Source organism: Salmo salar, chromosome ssa14, assembly GCF_905237065.1.
Source record: "Salmo salar chromosome ssa14, Ssal_v3.1, whole genome shotgun sequence".
Lineage (NCBI taxonomy): Eukaryota > Metazoa > Chordata > Actinopteri > Salmoniformes > Salmonidae > Salmo > Salmo salar.
The window spans coordinates 64125068-64139954 of NC_059455.1; the positions used below are offsets into that span (position 1 = coordinate 64125068).

The 14887-nt window shown below is 42.2% G+C and overlaps 1 protein-coding gene across 1 annotated transcript in view; it reads right to left on the minus strand.

Moving 5' to 3' along the window:
- Positions 1–11963: 11963 nt before the first annotated feature.
- Positions 11964–14887, minus strand: part of LOC106569973 (poliovirus receptor) — a 73604-nt gene continuing 70680 nt past the window's right edge. The window contains exon 10 of the mRNA XM_014141770.2: positions 11964–14868. Within this exon, the coding sequence (XP_013997245.1) occupies positions 14662–14868 (207 nt within the window). The 3' untranslated portion in view covers positions 11964–14661. The remainder of the gene's footprint in view (positions 14869–14887) is intronic.

The window sequence follows — 14887 nt, forward strand, 5'->3', positions numbered from 1 at the left end:
TTTAAAGATAAAAATGCTAAAACAAAAGCCAATGATGAATTTTCAAACTGCCGCTTTACCCACGTGTGTTCTGGCTCAACCCATCAGTTTCTGGACCAATCATATGGCTTCAAATGTGTTAGCATTTGGTGAAGTGTCAGGTAGGTACTCAGATCCACACTCATTGTGGAGAAAAAACAAACATCCATGGGCGTGGTGTAGAGTTTGGCCGGAGGAAGGAGTCTGGGGAGACAGGCAATGTTAAAGGGTCACAGTAGCTATAAATATATGCTAATTCTATGATGTATATAATTAATCAATAGCTCTCAATTATATAGGAATCAAAAGCTCTCAACGGTAGGAAGTCTGTCTAACCTTGTCTGCTCTGTGTGTGTAAATTAGAGCACCAACCAGAATATCACTACATTCATATTAGCTCTATAATGCTTCCTTATTTCATATTTATGAACATTTTAAAATGTAGAAAGAAAAACCCAACACAATTCCACAGTCTGCCAGTCCATTGCTTTAGTTGATTTAAAAATGGCCACCATCCAATAAAAGAGCATCACTGTCTCTTTAAGGCCCAGTTGGCAGCATCAGCCAATCGCCGAGGGTCTCCTGTGATGAGGGTCTTCCTTGCCAACTACCTTGATGGAGAGGAGAAAGACAGGATGTGTGAGAATGAGAGAGACCAGGGAGCCAGTGATGAATGGTGGAGTTAGAAAGAGAGAGAGATACGGAGAGAGAGATAAATATAGATAAGAAAGGACAAGTGGGATGCAGCTGGAAAGTGTGACAGCTAACAGCTATGGTTTCCTCCTGCCGCTCCCTCTCCATCTCTCCTCGATCCATCCCCCCTCTCCATTATCTTCCACTCTCTTGAAAGCCTCCCCTGCCTCCACGTCAATGTTGCATAACACTCACCATGGGGAGTGAGAGACAGCAGGAGATAGTGTTCTCACTGTATAATAGCGCTAGAACTATACTGTACGTTTTGAATATCTAGTGTCTTATAAGCCCATTATAAGCCCTTTCAGGGTATCTGAAAGATGCAATACCCTGAAATAACAAATAAATCATTTTTTTAATTTAACCTTTATTTAACTAGGCAAGTCAGTTAAGAAGAAATTCTTATTTTACAATGACGGCCTACCCCGGAAAAACCCACCTGTCAGTGAATGCTAGGAGTGGTGGTAGGAGTCAGGCGCAGAGAGCAGAGGTAAGGAAAACATTTATTTATTCCTTAAATACAGAAAAACGGTCGACGCCAACAACCGGCGTGAAATGCGACGTGCCCAATTACAACGGGTCCACAGTACGCATATAAAATAACCCAAGTAGATCGCCAGCACATCCAACAACAAAAACACTCTGACGAAAATAATCCCGCACAAACCTGGGCGGGCTAAACAGGCTTAAATAACCATAAATCAAGAGACACAAATAAGGAACAGGTGCAAACAATAAGACATACCAAACGAAAAGGGAAAAAGGGATCAGCGGCGGCTAGTAGGTCGGCGACGACCGCCGAGCGCCGCCCGAGCAGGCAGGGGAGCCACCTTCGGTGGGATTCGTGACACCACCCCTAACCCGGACGGTGCTGGGCCAATTGTGCGCCGCCCTATAGGACTCCCAATCACAGCCGGTTGTGATAGAGTCCGGGATTGAACCAGGGTCTGTAGTGATGCCTCTAGTACCGAGACACAGTGCCTTAGACCACCGCGCCAGTCGGGATCATGTACTAGAACCTCAATAAAAAGGTACAGTAGAAAGTACAAAAACACCAAAGCACTCTTCAGATTCTGTGGTGGGGAAAAAATCATCAACTTGGTATTTTCACAAGGATATCAAAATCACACTCTCCTGCCTCTCCTGTTCTAAAAAAGTATGTATTTTATGCGCTCAGGGACACGCTTCGTGAAGACATGGGACGACCTTCCTCAGGAAGACACACCAACATCCGTCAATGTGGAGCTCCATTGGCGCGAGCAGCGGCGTGTTGTTGGGCAAAATCTTGAGATGAACCATGGCTCCCTGAGCTAATGGGGAAGAACACTAGCTGTACTTGGAAAACAATGCCTGGAGATGTATCTTGTGTAAGGGCGTTATCAGGGTATTGATAGTGTGTGTCTAACTGTCTGTCTGTCTCCTGTGTGAGGTAGGTCTCCCTACTACGGGGTGTGATTCTTGTTTATAAGAGACGGTACTGTGTCTGCCTATATCAGTCTACAGTCTTTCAGACTTGTCTTTCTTCAACATATCTATCTCTCATTTTTGTGCCATCCCTGTTATGTTTCGCCCCTTGTTTTCAAGTATATCCACACACAGGTTTTGACTTCCTCTGTTGCGAGTTTGTCATTCCATCCACGATGATGACCCTGTCTATTTTTATTGTGGTGATATTTGTCACATTGTGGTTCGCAAAATGCTTTGTGCTCTGACCCATCAAAAGCTTCTGGAATCTTCCTGCCATCCACTGAATCAACAACACCAATATCTGTAGTCACGACCCAATCTCCTGCCACGATCAAGAAATAACCTTCCACCATCGTTTGGGAAACTGTTTTAGAGGAAATACTGAACTTTTGCCTTTGGGGATGCTCTAGAGCTTAAAGGAACATAAATATTGTCCAGGCAAAATTGTCCTCATTGGAGAGAAAAAGGCACACGTCTCTCCACCCATGCTTAAGGATTTGTGTGTTTTCATGAGATAAGACATGGATTATGCATATAAACCACACAGCAAACCTTCAAGCCAAAATGTGCCAACAATTAACTTCCATGGTGTATCATTAACACATAGCACTACCGAGGACTGTACTTTGCATGTTTCTCTGTAGCTCGATGGGTCCAGCTTAAGCAAAGAAATGGGTGACAAGAACCAGTCAATCGCCCTGACAACCCAGCTCAGCCTCCTGAGCCGCACTATCAATCTATTACTCCCATCCCAGATAAGACAAGCTCTAATTACAACAGGATACGCATTTGTACCCTCTGGCACTTCATTTTAAAACCCTATCTAAAATGGTTTCCCCTCACAGAATTCATTTAACAGTAGCGGAACCAAGAGCCGTGGTGCAAATCACGCTATATGACAGGGCCTTTAATGGGAAAACACCTCTGCCATACCTTACAGAGTTATTTTGAATATTGGAGTTGGCGCTGTAGTGCTGCTTTGCGATTTCTGTGGTACTGTTATGTTCACACGTTCATTGTTATTGTCTGATTTCTGTGGTAATGTTATGTTCGCACGTTCATTGTTATTGTCTGATTTCTGTGGTAATGTTATGTTCGCACGTTCATTGTTATTGTCTGATTTCTGTGGTAATGTTATGTTCGCGCGTTCATTGTTATTGTCTGATTTCTGTGGTAATGTTATGTTCACACGTTCATTGTTATTGTCTGATTTCTGTGGTAATGTTATGTTCACACGTTCATTGTTATTGTCTGATTTCTGTGGTAATGTTATGTTCACACGTTCATTGTTATTGTCTGATTTCTGTGGTAATGTTATGTTCACACGTTCACTGTTATTGTCTGATTTCTGTGGTAATGTTTTGTTCACACGTTCACTGTTATTGTCTGATTTCTGTGCTCATCTCTCTTTCCTTCCTTCTCACCCCCTCTCTCCTTTCTCCAATCGATGAATGAAACGGAGTGAGTGGGAAAAAAAAAGAGACAGAGGGTGAGTTTCCTTTTAGCGTCGACACATAATTCCCTCTCTTTTGCCATCGCTTCTCTAAATACACCTCTGTCTCACCCCCACACCCATCACTCAATCCCGCCATGTACTGGGATGGGGCGAGGGATGGCGGTTGCTTGGCAACCACACCCTGTCTTGCGGGGTCACGTGGTCACGTAGTAACACTGGTACACAAAGCTTGGCATAGTCGCTGGCAGCAGGCACCACATCAGAAACACACACACGGATACGAACGAGAAGATAGTCTCCTCACATCCATTTACCATGGGGATGACAAAGAAGTGTCTTGCCAACGATTGTAAGCCATTACTGTAGGCTGAATGTTAGATGCAACATTCCACAACTATTGCTTAAACCTTTACAAGGAGGAAGGAATAAAAGGAAATGGAAGCAGAGGGAAACAGGGACGTCATTCTGGATGACAGAAAATGGTTGATGAGCAGCAGGGCTGATATGTAGACGAGCGAGGAGCGGGAAGAAGTGTTAGGTGGAAGAATTGTTTGGTGCAATGGTTGCATGTAGGTCGCAAGTGGGTTTGTGGGAATGGCTTTAGACACACTATCCAGGATCTCTCCTCTCTCTCTCTTTCTCTCTCCACCTGGGATATTGTCACCACTGAATAGGTTACTCAAAGAAGAGACACATTTTAGCAGACAAGTGTCATTCGGTATGTTCCATGCGGTGGGTGTTAAGACATGAGGCCCAGTCCCGGTGAGCTCAGCTCAGTCGGCTAGATGTACCAACGAGGAGGTGAACGATCACACCTCTGAGCATTCACCTTCACAGGCTGAAATCAGGCCCACCGCTCCCATTGGAGTTGAGTCAGAGTCACCAAGCGCTCTGATTGGATGTTATGGGCCAGCCTGTTGCTGGGCTGTGTCCATGGGGATCGCAATCGGCGTGCCAGGGAATTAATGGAAAGAGGAACTGGTGGGCAAGAGAGGAAGAGACAGACACCTGGTTCAATTAAGAGAGAGAGAGATATAGAGAGACAGAGAGTGACAGAGACAGAGAGATAGATAGAGAGAGATAGAGAGAGACAGAGAGATAGATAGAGAGACAGAGAGAGACAGAGAGAGACAGAGAGAGAGAGGGAGACAGAGAGAGACAGAGAGAGAGAGAGAGAGAGAGAGAGAGAGAGAGAGAGACAGAGAGAGAGATAATTCTGGGATTGTGGTAGGCAGTTAAGATGGCTGATTCAGATGAGAGACCCAGGGGGCTCAGCAGGTAGTTAGCACTAATCAAGTATCAGTTGTGTTCATTTGCTCATAATTAGTACAACTGGGTCCACAAAATAAGTGGCCTTTGATATTTTAAGTAGAAATTGGGCACCAATATAGAATATACCCTTTGAAATAGACCACATAAAGAATTCCATAAATTAGATTTGTTTTATATGAATAAAGGCATTTTGACATATCCCTCAGTCAACCCTGTCACTTTTAGGAAGATTTTAATCCTCTTAATAAAATCATTTCTCCAAGTTTCACCATCGTCGTAAAGCCCTTGTTATTTTGTTGCGTGAACTGAACTCTCGTTTCAATGTGGCGAAACGTATTCCTTTTAAATATTATTTTCAAAAGAAACATTGAACATCTAATAGTCAGATCATAGAGTCAAATCAGGTGAGCTGGTTCCACTCTTTGTAGCCATTTTCTGGTGTTTTGTGGTGGGAAACTGAGCGGGTCAAGCAGAACAAGTCAGCCCTATTACCCATATATAGACAGGCTAGAAATGTTTTAAGAATTTCTTTTTTTTGTGTGTGTGTGAAGCTTGTATTCAATTGCCACTCCTTCTCCAACACTGTGACTGGGTGTGTAGGCTTTTATTCATCACCAGCACTAACACACCTGACTCAAATAATCAAGGACACCAAAACCTGGGAGAGACAGAGAGAGAGCGAGGCAGAGACAGAGACAGAGACAGAGAGAGAGACAGAGAGAGAGAGAGAGAGAGAGAGAGAGAGAGAGAAAGAGAGAGAGAGAGAGAGTGAGTGAAGCGCCTTATTACCACGGCACAAGCAATATACAAATCTCAAGGCAACTCTGATTTAATGCAAGTAGTTAATCCCTTGAGATGGTGGGCCAGACTCAGCTCTACTCCCCACAGAACACAGTGTACAATACCGCAATAACACATTGTAGACATATGTTTTTCTGCAAGAAAATACTATTCGGGGGCTCGTATGAGATTTGAACCCTGGACCTCTCATAGCTCAGTACGCTGTGAATCACCAGGATGATTGTTAAGAGTGTATGACAGTCTTGAAATAAAGGCTTTTCGGCCTTGTGTGTATGACCTTCAGGTGTTTCCATACAGACATTTTCATTTACAGAATGAGGTATGAAGATGAACCAGTCGCCACCCTCTGAATGGTTAACGGTTTACATGCGCCCAACATTGTGCTGGTCACTGCAACTTACTGCTCCCTCTGGTGATATGTCTGGGTAACACGTTTCTCCTCTGATCTGGAATTCAGTATAATGGCAAAGTCATTGTACGATGACATGTAAACATGATTATTACCATTAGGTGTTTGTAAAAAAATGCAAAATAATTTTAAAAGTTGCATTTATTAAAAGGATAGTGCAGCAAAAGTACGTATGTATACGGTGCATTCAGAAAGTATTCAGACCGCTTGACTTCTTCCACATTTTGTTATGTTACAGCCTTATTCTAAAATGTATTAAATTTTACATTTACATTTTAGTCATTTAGCAGACGCTCTTATCCAGAGCGACTTACAGTAGTGAATGCATACGTTTCATTTATTTATTTATTTTATGTGCTGGCCCCCCGTGGGAAACGAACCCACAACCCTGGCGTTGCAAACACCATGCTCTACCAACTGAGCTACAGGCAAGGCCTATTAAATCGTTTTTTCCCCTCATCAATCTACACACAATACCCCATAATGACAAAGCAAAACAGTTTTTTTGAAGTTTTAGCAAATTTATTAAAAGTAAAAAATGATCACATTTACATAAGCATTCAGACCCATTACTCAGTACTTTGTTGAAGCACGGGATTACAGCCTCGGGTCTTCTTGAGTATGACGCTACAAGCTTGGCACACCTGTATTTGGGGAGTTTCTCCCATTCTGCAGATCCTCTCAAGCTCTGTCAGGTTGGATGGGGAGTGTCACTGCAAAGCTATTTTCATGTCTCTCCAGAGATGTTCGATCGGGTTCAAGTCCAGACTCTTGCTGGGCCACTCAAGGACATTTAGAGACTTGTCCCGAAGCCACTCCTGCATTGTCTTGGCTGTGTGCTTAGGGTTGTTGTCCTGTTGGAAGGTGAACCTTCGCCCCCATTCTGAGGGCCTGTGAGCTCTGGAGCAGGTTTTCATAAAGGATCTCTGTACTTTGCTCCGTTCATCTTTCCCTTGATCCTGAATAGTCTCCCAGTCCCTGCATCTGAAAAACATCCCCACAGCATGCTACCACCACCACCATGCTTCACCGTAGGGATGGTGCCAGGTTTCCTCCAGACGCAACGCTTGGCATTCACGCCAGAGATGATTGTCCTTCTGGAAGGTTCTCCCATCTCCACAGAGGAACTCTAGAGCTCTGTCGGAGTGACCATTGGGTTCTTGGTCACCTCCCTGATCAAGGAAGAGTCTTGGTGGTTCCAAGCTTCTTCCATGTAAGAATGATGGAGGCCACTGTGTTCCTGGGGACTTTCAATGCTGCAGAAATGTTTTGGTTACCCTTCCCCAGATCTGTGCCTCGACACAATCCTGTCTCGGAGCTCTATGGACAAGTATTTCGACCTCATGGCTTGATTTTTGCTCAGATATGCACTGTCAACAGTGGGACCTTATATAGACAGGTGCCTTTCCAAATCAGGTCCAGTTAATTGAATTTACTACAGGTGGACTCCAATCAAGTTGTAGAAACATCTCAAGGATGATCAATGGAAACAGGATGCACCTCAATTAAATTTCGAGTCTCATAGCAAAGAGTCTGAATACTTATGTAAATTAGGTATTTCTGTTTTTCTTTTTTTAAGCCTGTTTTCGCTTTGTCATTATGGGGTATTGTCTGTAGATTGATGAGGGAAAAAAATACTAAAATACATTTTAGAATAAGGCTGTAATGTAACAAAAATTGGAAAAAGTAAAGGGGTCTGAATACTTTCCGTACCTTGAGAGCTATGGACGAGGAAAGACAGCAATCTTCGTTTTAGTTAAATTAGCCACTGCCACAAATGGCTATTGCAATTTTCTTACCAAAAAACGATCAATCATTGTCTCCCGTTTAGCATTTTTTTAAATGTCATGCCCAAATATTTGTTAACGAAGAGTTTATTTGGTGTCACAATCAAGAGCGATTTGACTGATCTGACAGTGAGAATATCAAATGAATAACATTTTGCCCCCATATATCACTTCAACATACCAGACAAACCTTCATATCAGACAGTGTTTTAATCCCCTAATTACTAAATCAATTCATTATTTCATATATAATGTGTGAAGTTTAATGAAAGGTGGATGTTAAGGTAAAAGGAAGACCAGGCACAACTTTGATCTGGAATAGCTGTAAGCTAAAGCCCAAAGGAAAGCTTTTTTTTTTTTTTTAATCTGCAGGAATAAGTTTGATCAGAGTTGGCAACTTTGTTGTCAACTTGTGGATCTGTGGATGAGAGAAGGAAGAGGCGTTGTTTGACTCATGGCCTAATTACTGATACATCCACTGGTAGTACTTGGGAGAATATATTTAATCTCCATCACTAAGCGCTCTAACCATAATTGGTGGTGCTTTGATGTCAGACACTTCCTTCTTCATCTTCACCACAAGGGATATGATGTAGCATTAGCTGCCTATTGGTGCCCTTCTCATTCAAATCTACAATCTGTGATATCTATAGCTGTTATCCATCATTTTAATGAATTACCCTTTGATTCTTGTCAAATGTAATTTGTAAATGCCGCATGAGCTTAGCACAACTGTCTTCTATCAAGCCCCAAACACGTGAGGTTGTTTTACTTCATTGTAAACTGCCTTTGTAAACAATTTCGAGCTTTAAAGTCGGTTTACAATTATTATGTGATGTCATGGACTGTCAGTTCTTGCAGCAAGAGCGCCATCTATGAATTTGCAGATGTGTTGGAGTGGTTACATTTCCCCAGCCTCATCCCTCTCCTGTATACCAAAACAAGGGTGACGGGCTGCTGTTTTGCTGAAAAACATATCCCAGACTGCACCTTTAACGCTCACTAATCTGTTTAAAGGCCATCATGCAGAGGTTTGTTACTGGTTCTTTGTTTACCCGACCACCCCCTGCAGGAATGACTGTGATTGATGTGTTTATGCGTTTCAACACGTGTATGCATGCCTGCCTCAGCAGCTCAAAAATGACAACAACTTCCACAAGCGGCATGCCTAGCGATGCCTAACACGTTTACCGGCTAAATCCTCCCGAATTTGTCTGTGCTTGAGCCTCCAGAGGATATGTTTACACACATAACCCTCAGATATACTGTAATTTGCCATGGCGAGAGTAAAATAAACTGTGACGGTGGCTGCTGCTTTGAAACGTGCACTGGGGCTGACATTTTGGACATTGTACTAGCTGAAAATGATCACATTTCATCAGATTACTGAAAACAGAAATATATTGAACAAAAATATAAATACAACATGTCAAGTGTTGCTGGCATGTTTCATGCAATAAAATAAAAGTTTGCAGAAATGTTCCATACGCACAAAAAGCTTATTTTTCTAAAATGTTGTGCACACATTTGTTTACATGCCTGTTGGGGAGCATTTCTCCTTTGCCAAGATAATCCATCCACTTTACAGGTGTGGCATATCAACAAGCTGATTAAACAGCACGATTAGTCCATCTTGTGCTGTGGACAATAAAAGGCCACTCTAAAATGTGCAGTTGCCTCACACAACACAATGCCACAGATGTCTCAAGTTTTGAGGGAGCGTGCAGTCGGCATGCTGACTACAGGAATGTCCACCAGAGCTGTTGCCAGAGAATGGAATGTTCATTTCTCTACCACGTGTTTGATACCATTCCACTGATTCCGCTCCAGCCATTACCACAAGCCCGTTCTTCCCAATTAAGGTGCCACCAACCTCCTGTGGTCTCCTCAAGCATGATAGCATTGATTAACTGGTGTCAGCAGACTAATTAAACTCTTTGTCATAACCAGGAGTAATTTAGGCAAGACAGGGAATAACATTTTGAAAGTCGTGAGCCGTTTCATTAATGAGCTAAAAATGGAAGGAGCTTACAAAAAGTTGTGTGACGCTGATCCAAGTGTGAACCAGCAGAGGACGCCATCTTCCACTCTCCTTCTGTCCCTCTTTCCCTTTCTACCTCTTATTTATTTAACCTTTATTTAACCAGGAAAAGCCCATTGTATGTAGTTCTGTCCTTGAGCTGTTCTTGTCTAATGATGTTCTGTATTATGTCATTCTGTATTATGTTTCATGTTTTGTGTGGACCCCAGGAAGAGTAGCTGCTGCTTTTGCAAAAGCTAATGGAGATCCTAATAAAATACCAAATACCAAATTGAGACAGAGTCTCTTTTCCAAAGGAGACCTGGCCAAGCCAGCAACAATCACTACATTACAGAATTAAAACATACAACAATACAATACAACATGGTCCAGCCTAAAAAAAAAAAGCATTTACACTCTTCCGTAACAGAGTCTACCATAAAATGTTGAATTCATTCAGTGGCAGTAACATATCTAGATGAAGCATGGGTTGTAGACTATTCTATGCCTCTGGTGCACAAGACGAGAAGGCAGTCATACCTAAAACTGTAAAATGTCCTGTGAACTTTAAGTAGCAACCACCTAGCAGAGCAGGTATGGTAACCGCTGGTGGTGAAGGACAGATAAGACCAGATGCTCTTATTGGCCACCACTATCTCTTTCATTCATTCTATTTATATTTCTCTATGTATTTGTCACTCAAGCACAGCAGTCAAAGGACCAACAGCAAATGGCTGAGAGTTAGCGGCCTCTAATCGTTATTTACTCATCGTTGCTAGTAACATTTAATCATCTTCCATCACAATCCATTCAAGCATGTTATTTTCCTTTACTTGAGTTAATTACTCTTAACACGGGACAATCTCTGCACTCTGAATGCATCTTGTCAGATGCGCAGGCTATAGATGTATATCACTAATTAAGACAGAGGTTAACAAATGGATGGTGATAGATGTCAGGCTAGGCTATATTACTTGGGTGCTGGATATAGAATGGTAACAGGCACATGCATGTCCAGGGGCAACGAAGGGCAATCAGTGTAAGTTACCACTGGACATTATACTGCCACAGGATGTGACTCTGTCAATAGCACATGTTAAGTTGGTGGTTGAAGATATCCCTCTAGAGGTGTGGGGGTTGTGCTTTGGCAAAGTGGGTGGGGTTATATCCTGCCTGTTTGGCACTGTCCGGGGTATCGTTGGACGGGGCCACAGTGTCTCCCGACCCCTCCTGTCTCAACCTCCATTATTTATGCTGCAGTAGTGCTGTGTCAGGGGGCTAGGTTCAGTCTGTTATAACTGGAGTATTACTCCTGTCTTATCCGGTGTCCTGTGTGAATTTAAGTATGCTCTCTCTAATTCTCTCACTCTTTCTCGGAGGACCTGAGCACTAGGACCATGCCTCAGGACTACCTGGCCTGATGACTCCTTGCTGTCCCCAGTCCACCTGGCCGTGCTGCTGCTCCAGTTTCAACTGATCTGTCTGCAGCTATGGAAACCTGACCTGTTCACCGGACAAGCTACCTGTCCCAGACCTGCTGTTTTCAACTCTCTAGTGACAGCAGGAGCGGTAGAGATACTCTGAATGATCGGCTATGAAAAGCCAACTGACATTTACTCCTGAGGTGCTGACCTGTTGCACCCTCGACAACCACTGTGATTATTATTATTTGACCCTGCTGGTCATCTATGAACATTTGAACATCTTGGCCATGTTCTGTTATAATCTCCACCCGGCACAGCCAGAAGAGGACTGGCCACCCCTCATAGCCTGGTTCCTCTCTAGGTTTCTTCCTAGGTTCTGGCTTTTCTAGGGAGTTTTTCCTAGCCAGCGTGCTTCTACACCTGCATTGCTTGCTGTTTGGGGTTTTAGGCTGGGTTTCTGTACAGCACTTTGTGACATCAGCTGATGTAAGAAGGGCTTTATAAATACATTTGATTGATTGATGTTGGTTGGTCATTTAGGAGCCTTAAAGGGCTCAAGGCCTGGAGGTCATTGTGACTCATAAGTTAAAGAGAATACAGCGAGAAGTTCAGGGCCTTTAGTTTACATTTTATTGAACAAGACAATGATCCGTAAAACATATAATACGTTTCCCAAAAAAGCATCAGAAAAAAAAATTAAGTTAAAGGGAAAGAAAGAAAATAAAAATAAATATATCACAATCTCAAGTGTTTGGCTTTCCACAATCAGAGGTTACCCCATGTTTCTTTTTTAATCTTGTCTTTATTTTCTAAGACAGAAACAAATGTGTAAATGAAAAAGCTAAAAATAAAGTAACGAAGGCACGTCTGGCTTGGTGATGAAAAAAAGCAACAATGAATGTGAGATGACTAAACAAGCAGGGAAGGAAAAAGACCGGATTCAGATGAGCGTTATCGCTAACATTCACGGTTTGTATTTTTGGCATCAAACCTATTGGGGAGGAGGCTAATTTATTGGCAAACACGCACAGCAACTCCTGCTGCAGCGAGAAGTAGTTAGCAGATGCCTTGAGCATAAAACAACAGAACTAAACTAAACAGACTGCTGACTCATTGGTCTCTCATAATAACAAACCCAGGGGCCCCAATGATTGTCTTTTTTAAGCTCAATATATCAACACATCTTCAATTTTGAGTCTTTTTTTTATAGTCAATACACATAACAGTATAATATATTTGATGACAATATGAAATACATAAAATACACAAAAAAAATTAAATAAATGGAATCACAGTTTATAAAACCAAACAATGAACAATTAATTTCCCTTTGAACTCTGACCTGTGTAAGGGCTATAAAATACAGATGTGATTGTCTGATACTGCAGCACTTTATGCGAGCCCGCCGCCCACAGCCATATGTTTTCAAAATGGCAGCGTGACTCTTTTTGCACAGAGAAGAAGTTGAGCTACCCATAGTTCCATGCAGCATGCAGACGTTCCCTTTAAAAGAAACCATAGAGACCGAATCACCACCAAAAGCCAATGACAGTTGCTTTCAAAGTGATTGTCACATGAAAAAACTATAATATTGAAGTAATGCACTGACTATGATGGACTAAAGAACAGTGGGGTAGGCAGTTACTGTGATCCATTTCTCCATGTGTCCGTATATCTGGCTACCTGTCCGTCTACTTTTAATCATCTATATAGTATATCTATTTTTCTATATCTGTCTATCAATCATTAGTGTCTATAGTATCTATCTATTTACATGCGTATCTACATTAGTACATGTGCTTTTTGTTCATGTTTCTGTCTTTTTCTTTGTCTTTTTTTTTATTTAACAATTTTATGTACTTAGTGAGTATAGGCTTGCTTCTCTCGGTGTCTGTTGAGGTGACACTGACAGATCAACGCCCTCGTGGAATTGTGCGACTCAAGCTCCTTGGAGCATGCAGAAGCAATCATTTGTTCGCCGTACCTCAGCAAGAGTTCGACTCAACTTTTTGTTTATTGCACCCTGCAGTAAGCACTCTGTGGAAAGAACATAGTCATATGCTGACTGACTTATGTATCAGCAAAAAGATATCTCAAGCGCTGTGCGCCTTCTGTACGGCCTAAAACCACCCCGCTGCTCTACATCGATGCGTAGTGCTTGAAGTAGACGACACAATGGCGGAATGCAAAGACATCGACAACATTGAAAAAGTATAAAGCCCGGGGTCTGCAAGTAGCCTTGGGAAAAGTGAGCCAACTGTTTTGAAACAAGCCACGATCATGCCATGCAGAGTGATAAGGACTAAAATCCACAAACCGTTTTTATATTCATTGACTGACAACTTCAATACCCGTTAAAGTAAAATGTACACTTTTTTTTCTCTTTCAATTTCACACGGAAACTGACACCCCTATACATAGAGGCTCTGGAAACACTTACACTATTTTTTTTTTTTATGTGCACACATTTAACCGGCAATATATTAAGCATCAATATAATATTATTTACAGTGTTCATTGATCATTTGGTTCACCTTGACATCGTTGACCAACTTGACACGGTCTCACATAATTGTTCATCAATGATGTTTTGCACATTTGTGTTTCAGTACATACAATTCTTTAAAATAAGACTAAAATATAAAATATTAAAATACATATTTTGCTATGTGTAAAATATACAGCATATATTAGAGAGCATATTAACCACTTCATCTACATAAAATGGTACTAATGGCAGTATTCTCCAATACATGCCGTGTATTTTGACACTGAAAATACAATCCTTATAATTTGAACTTAATTTGACTTATATGTAAGCAGTAATCTTTCCTGTGGTGGGGGAATTACGAACGCATTGATAATTGTGTGTGCATTGTGTGCTTTGCTGTAAACCAAGATGTCACATTTCGTTACCTTAATAATGCAGTATTACCAGCTCTTGCAATTTAGACTGAACCCAAAACATGAGTCATGTTACAATGTTATAAAACAGGGACAACCTCATTTTGTTCATACTGCCATAAAATGGCATTTTGGTCTGAGGATGCTTACTGGACGGTGTAACATTGCAACTTTCAAACAACCAGTTTCGGGTGATATTTTCGGGTGATATTTTTGAATGATGTTTCCGGTGATATTACCTTGCCCGAATCACAACAGTAGGAAACACTGCATTTAGGATTTGACCACATCAGGAGGCTGGAGTTGTGCCGATCTTTCCAGAGCCTTCCTCGGACTCTGTGCTGTTCAATGTAACCGAGTAGAGGCACGGTGTTGTTGTTGTGTCGTTATGGAGACCTAAACGTCACCTGCTAAACATACATGGCTGCCGACACAAAGCTTTCTCCACGGGCCACAGCGGCCGACGGCGGCTCGTCGACATGGTGATCGTCCGCGTCAGAGTATGGTGGCAGGGCTTCGTCGACGTCGGCATACTGTATTGAGTCCTCCAGGGCAGCAGGGCCGCCACCATTAGCAGCCCCACCACCAACGGTGTTATCGTCGCACGCATCCAGATCCTGTAACATCAACAGATCC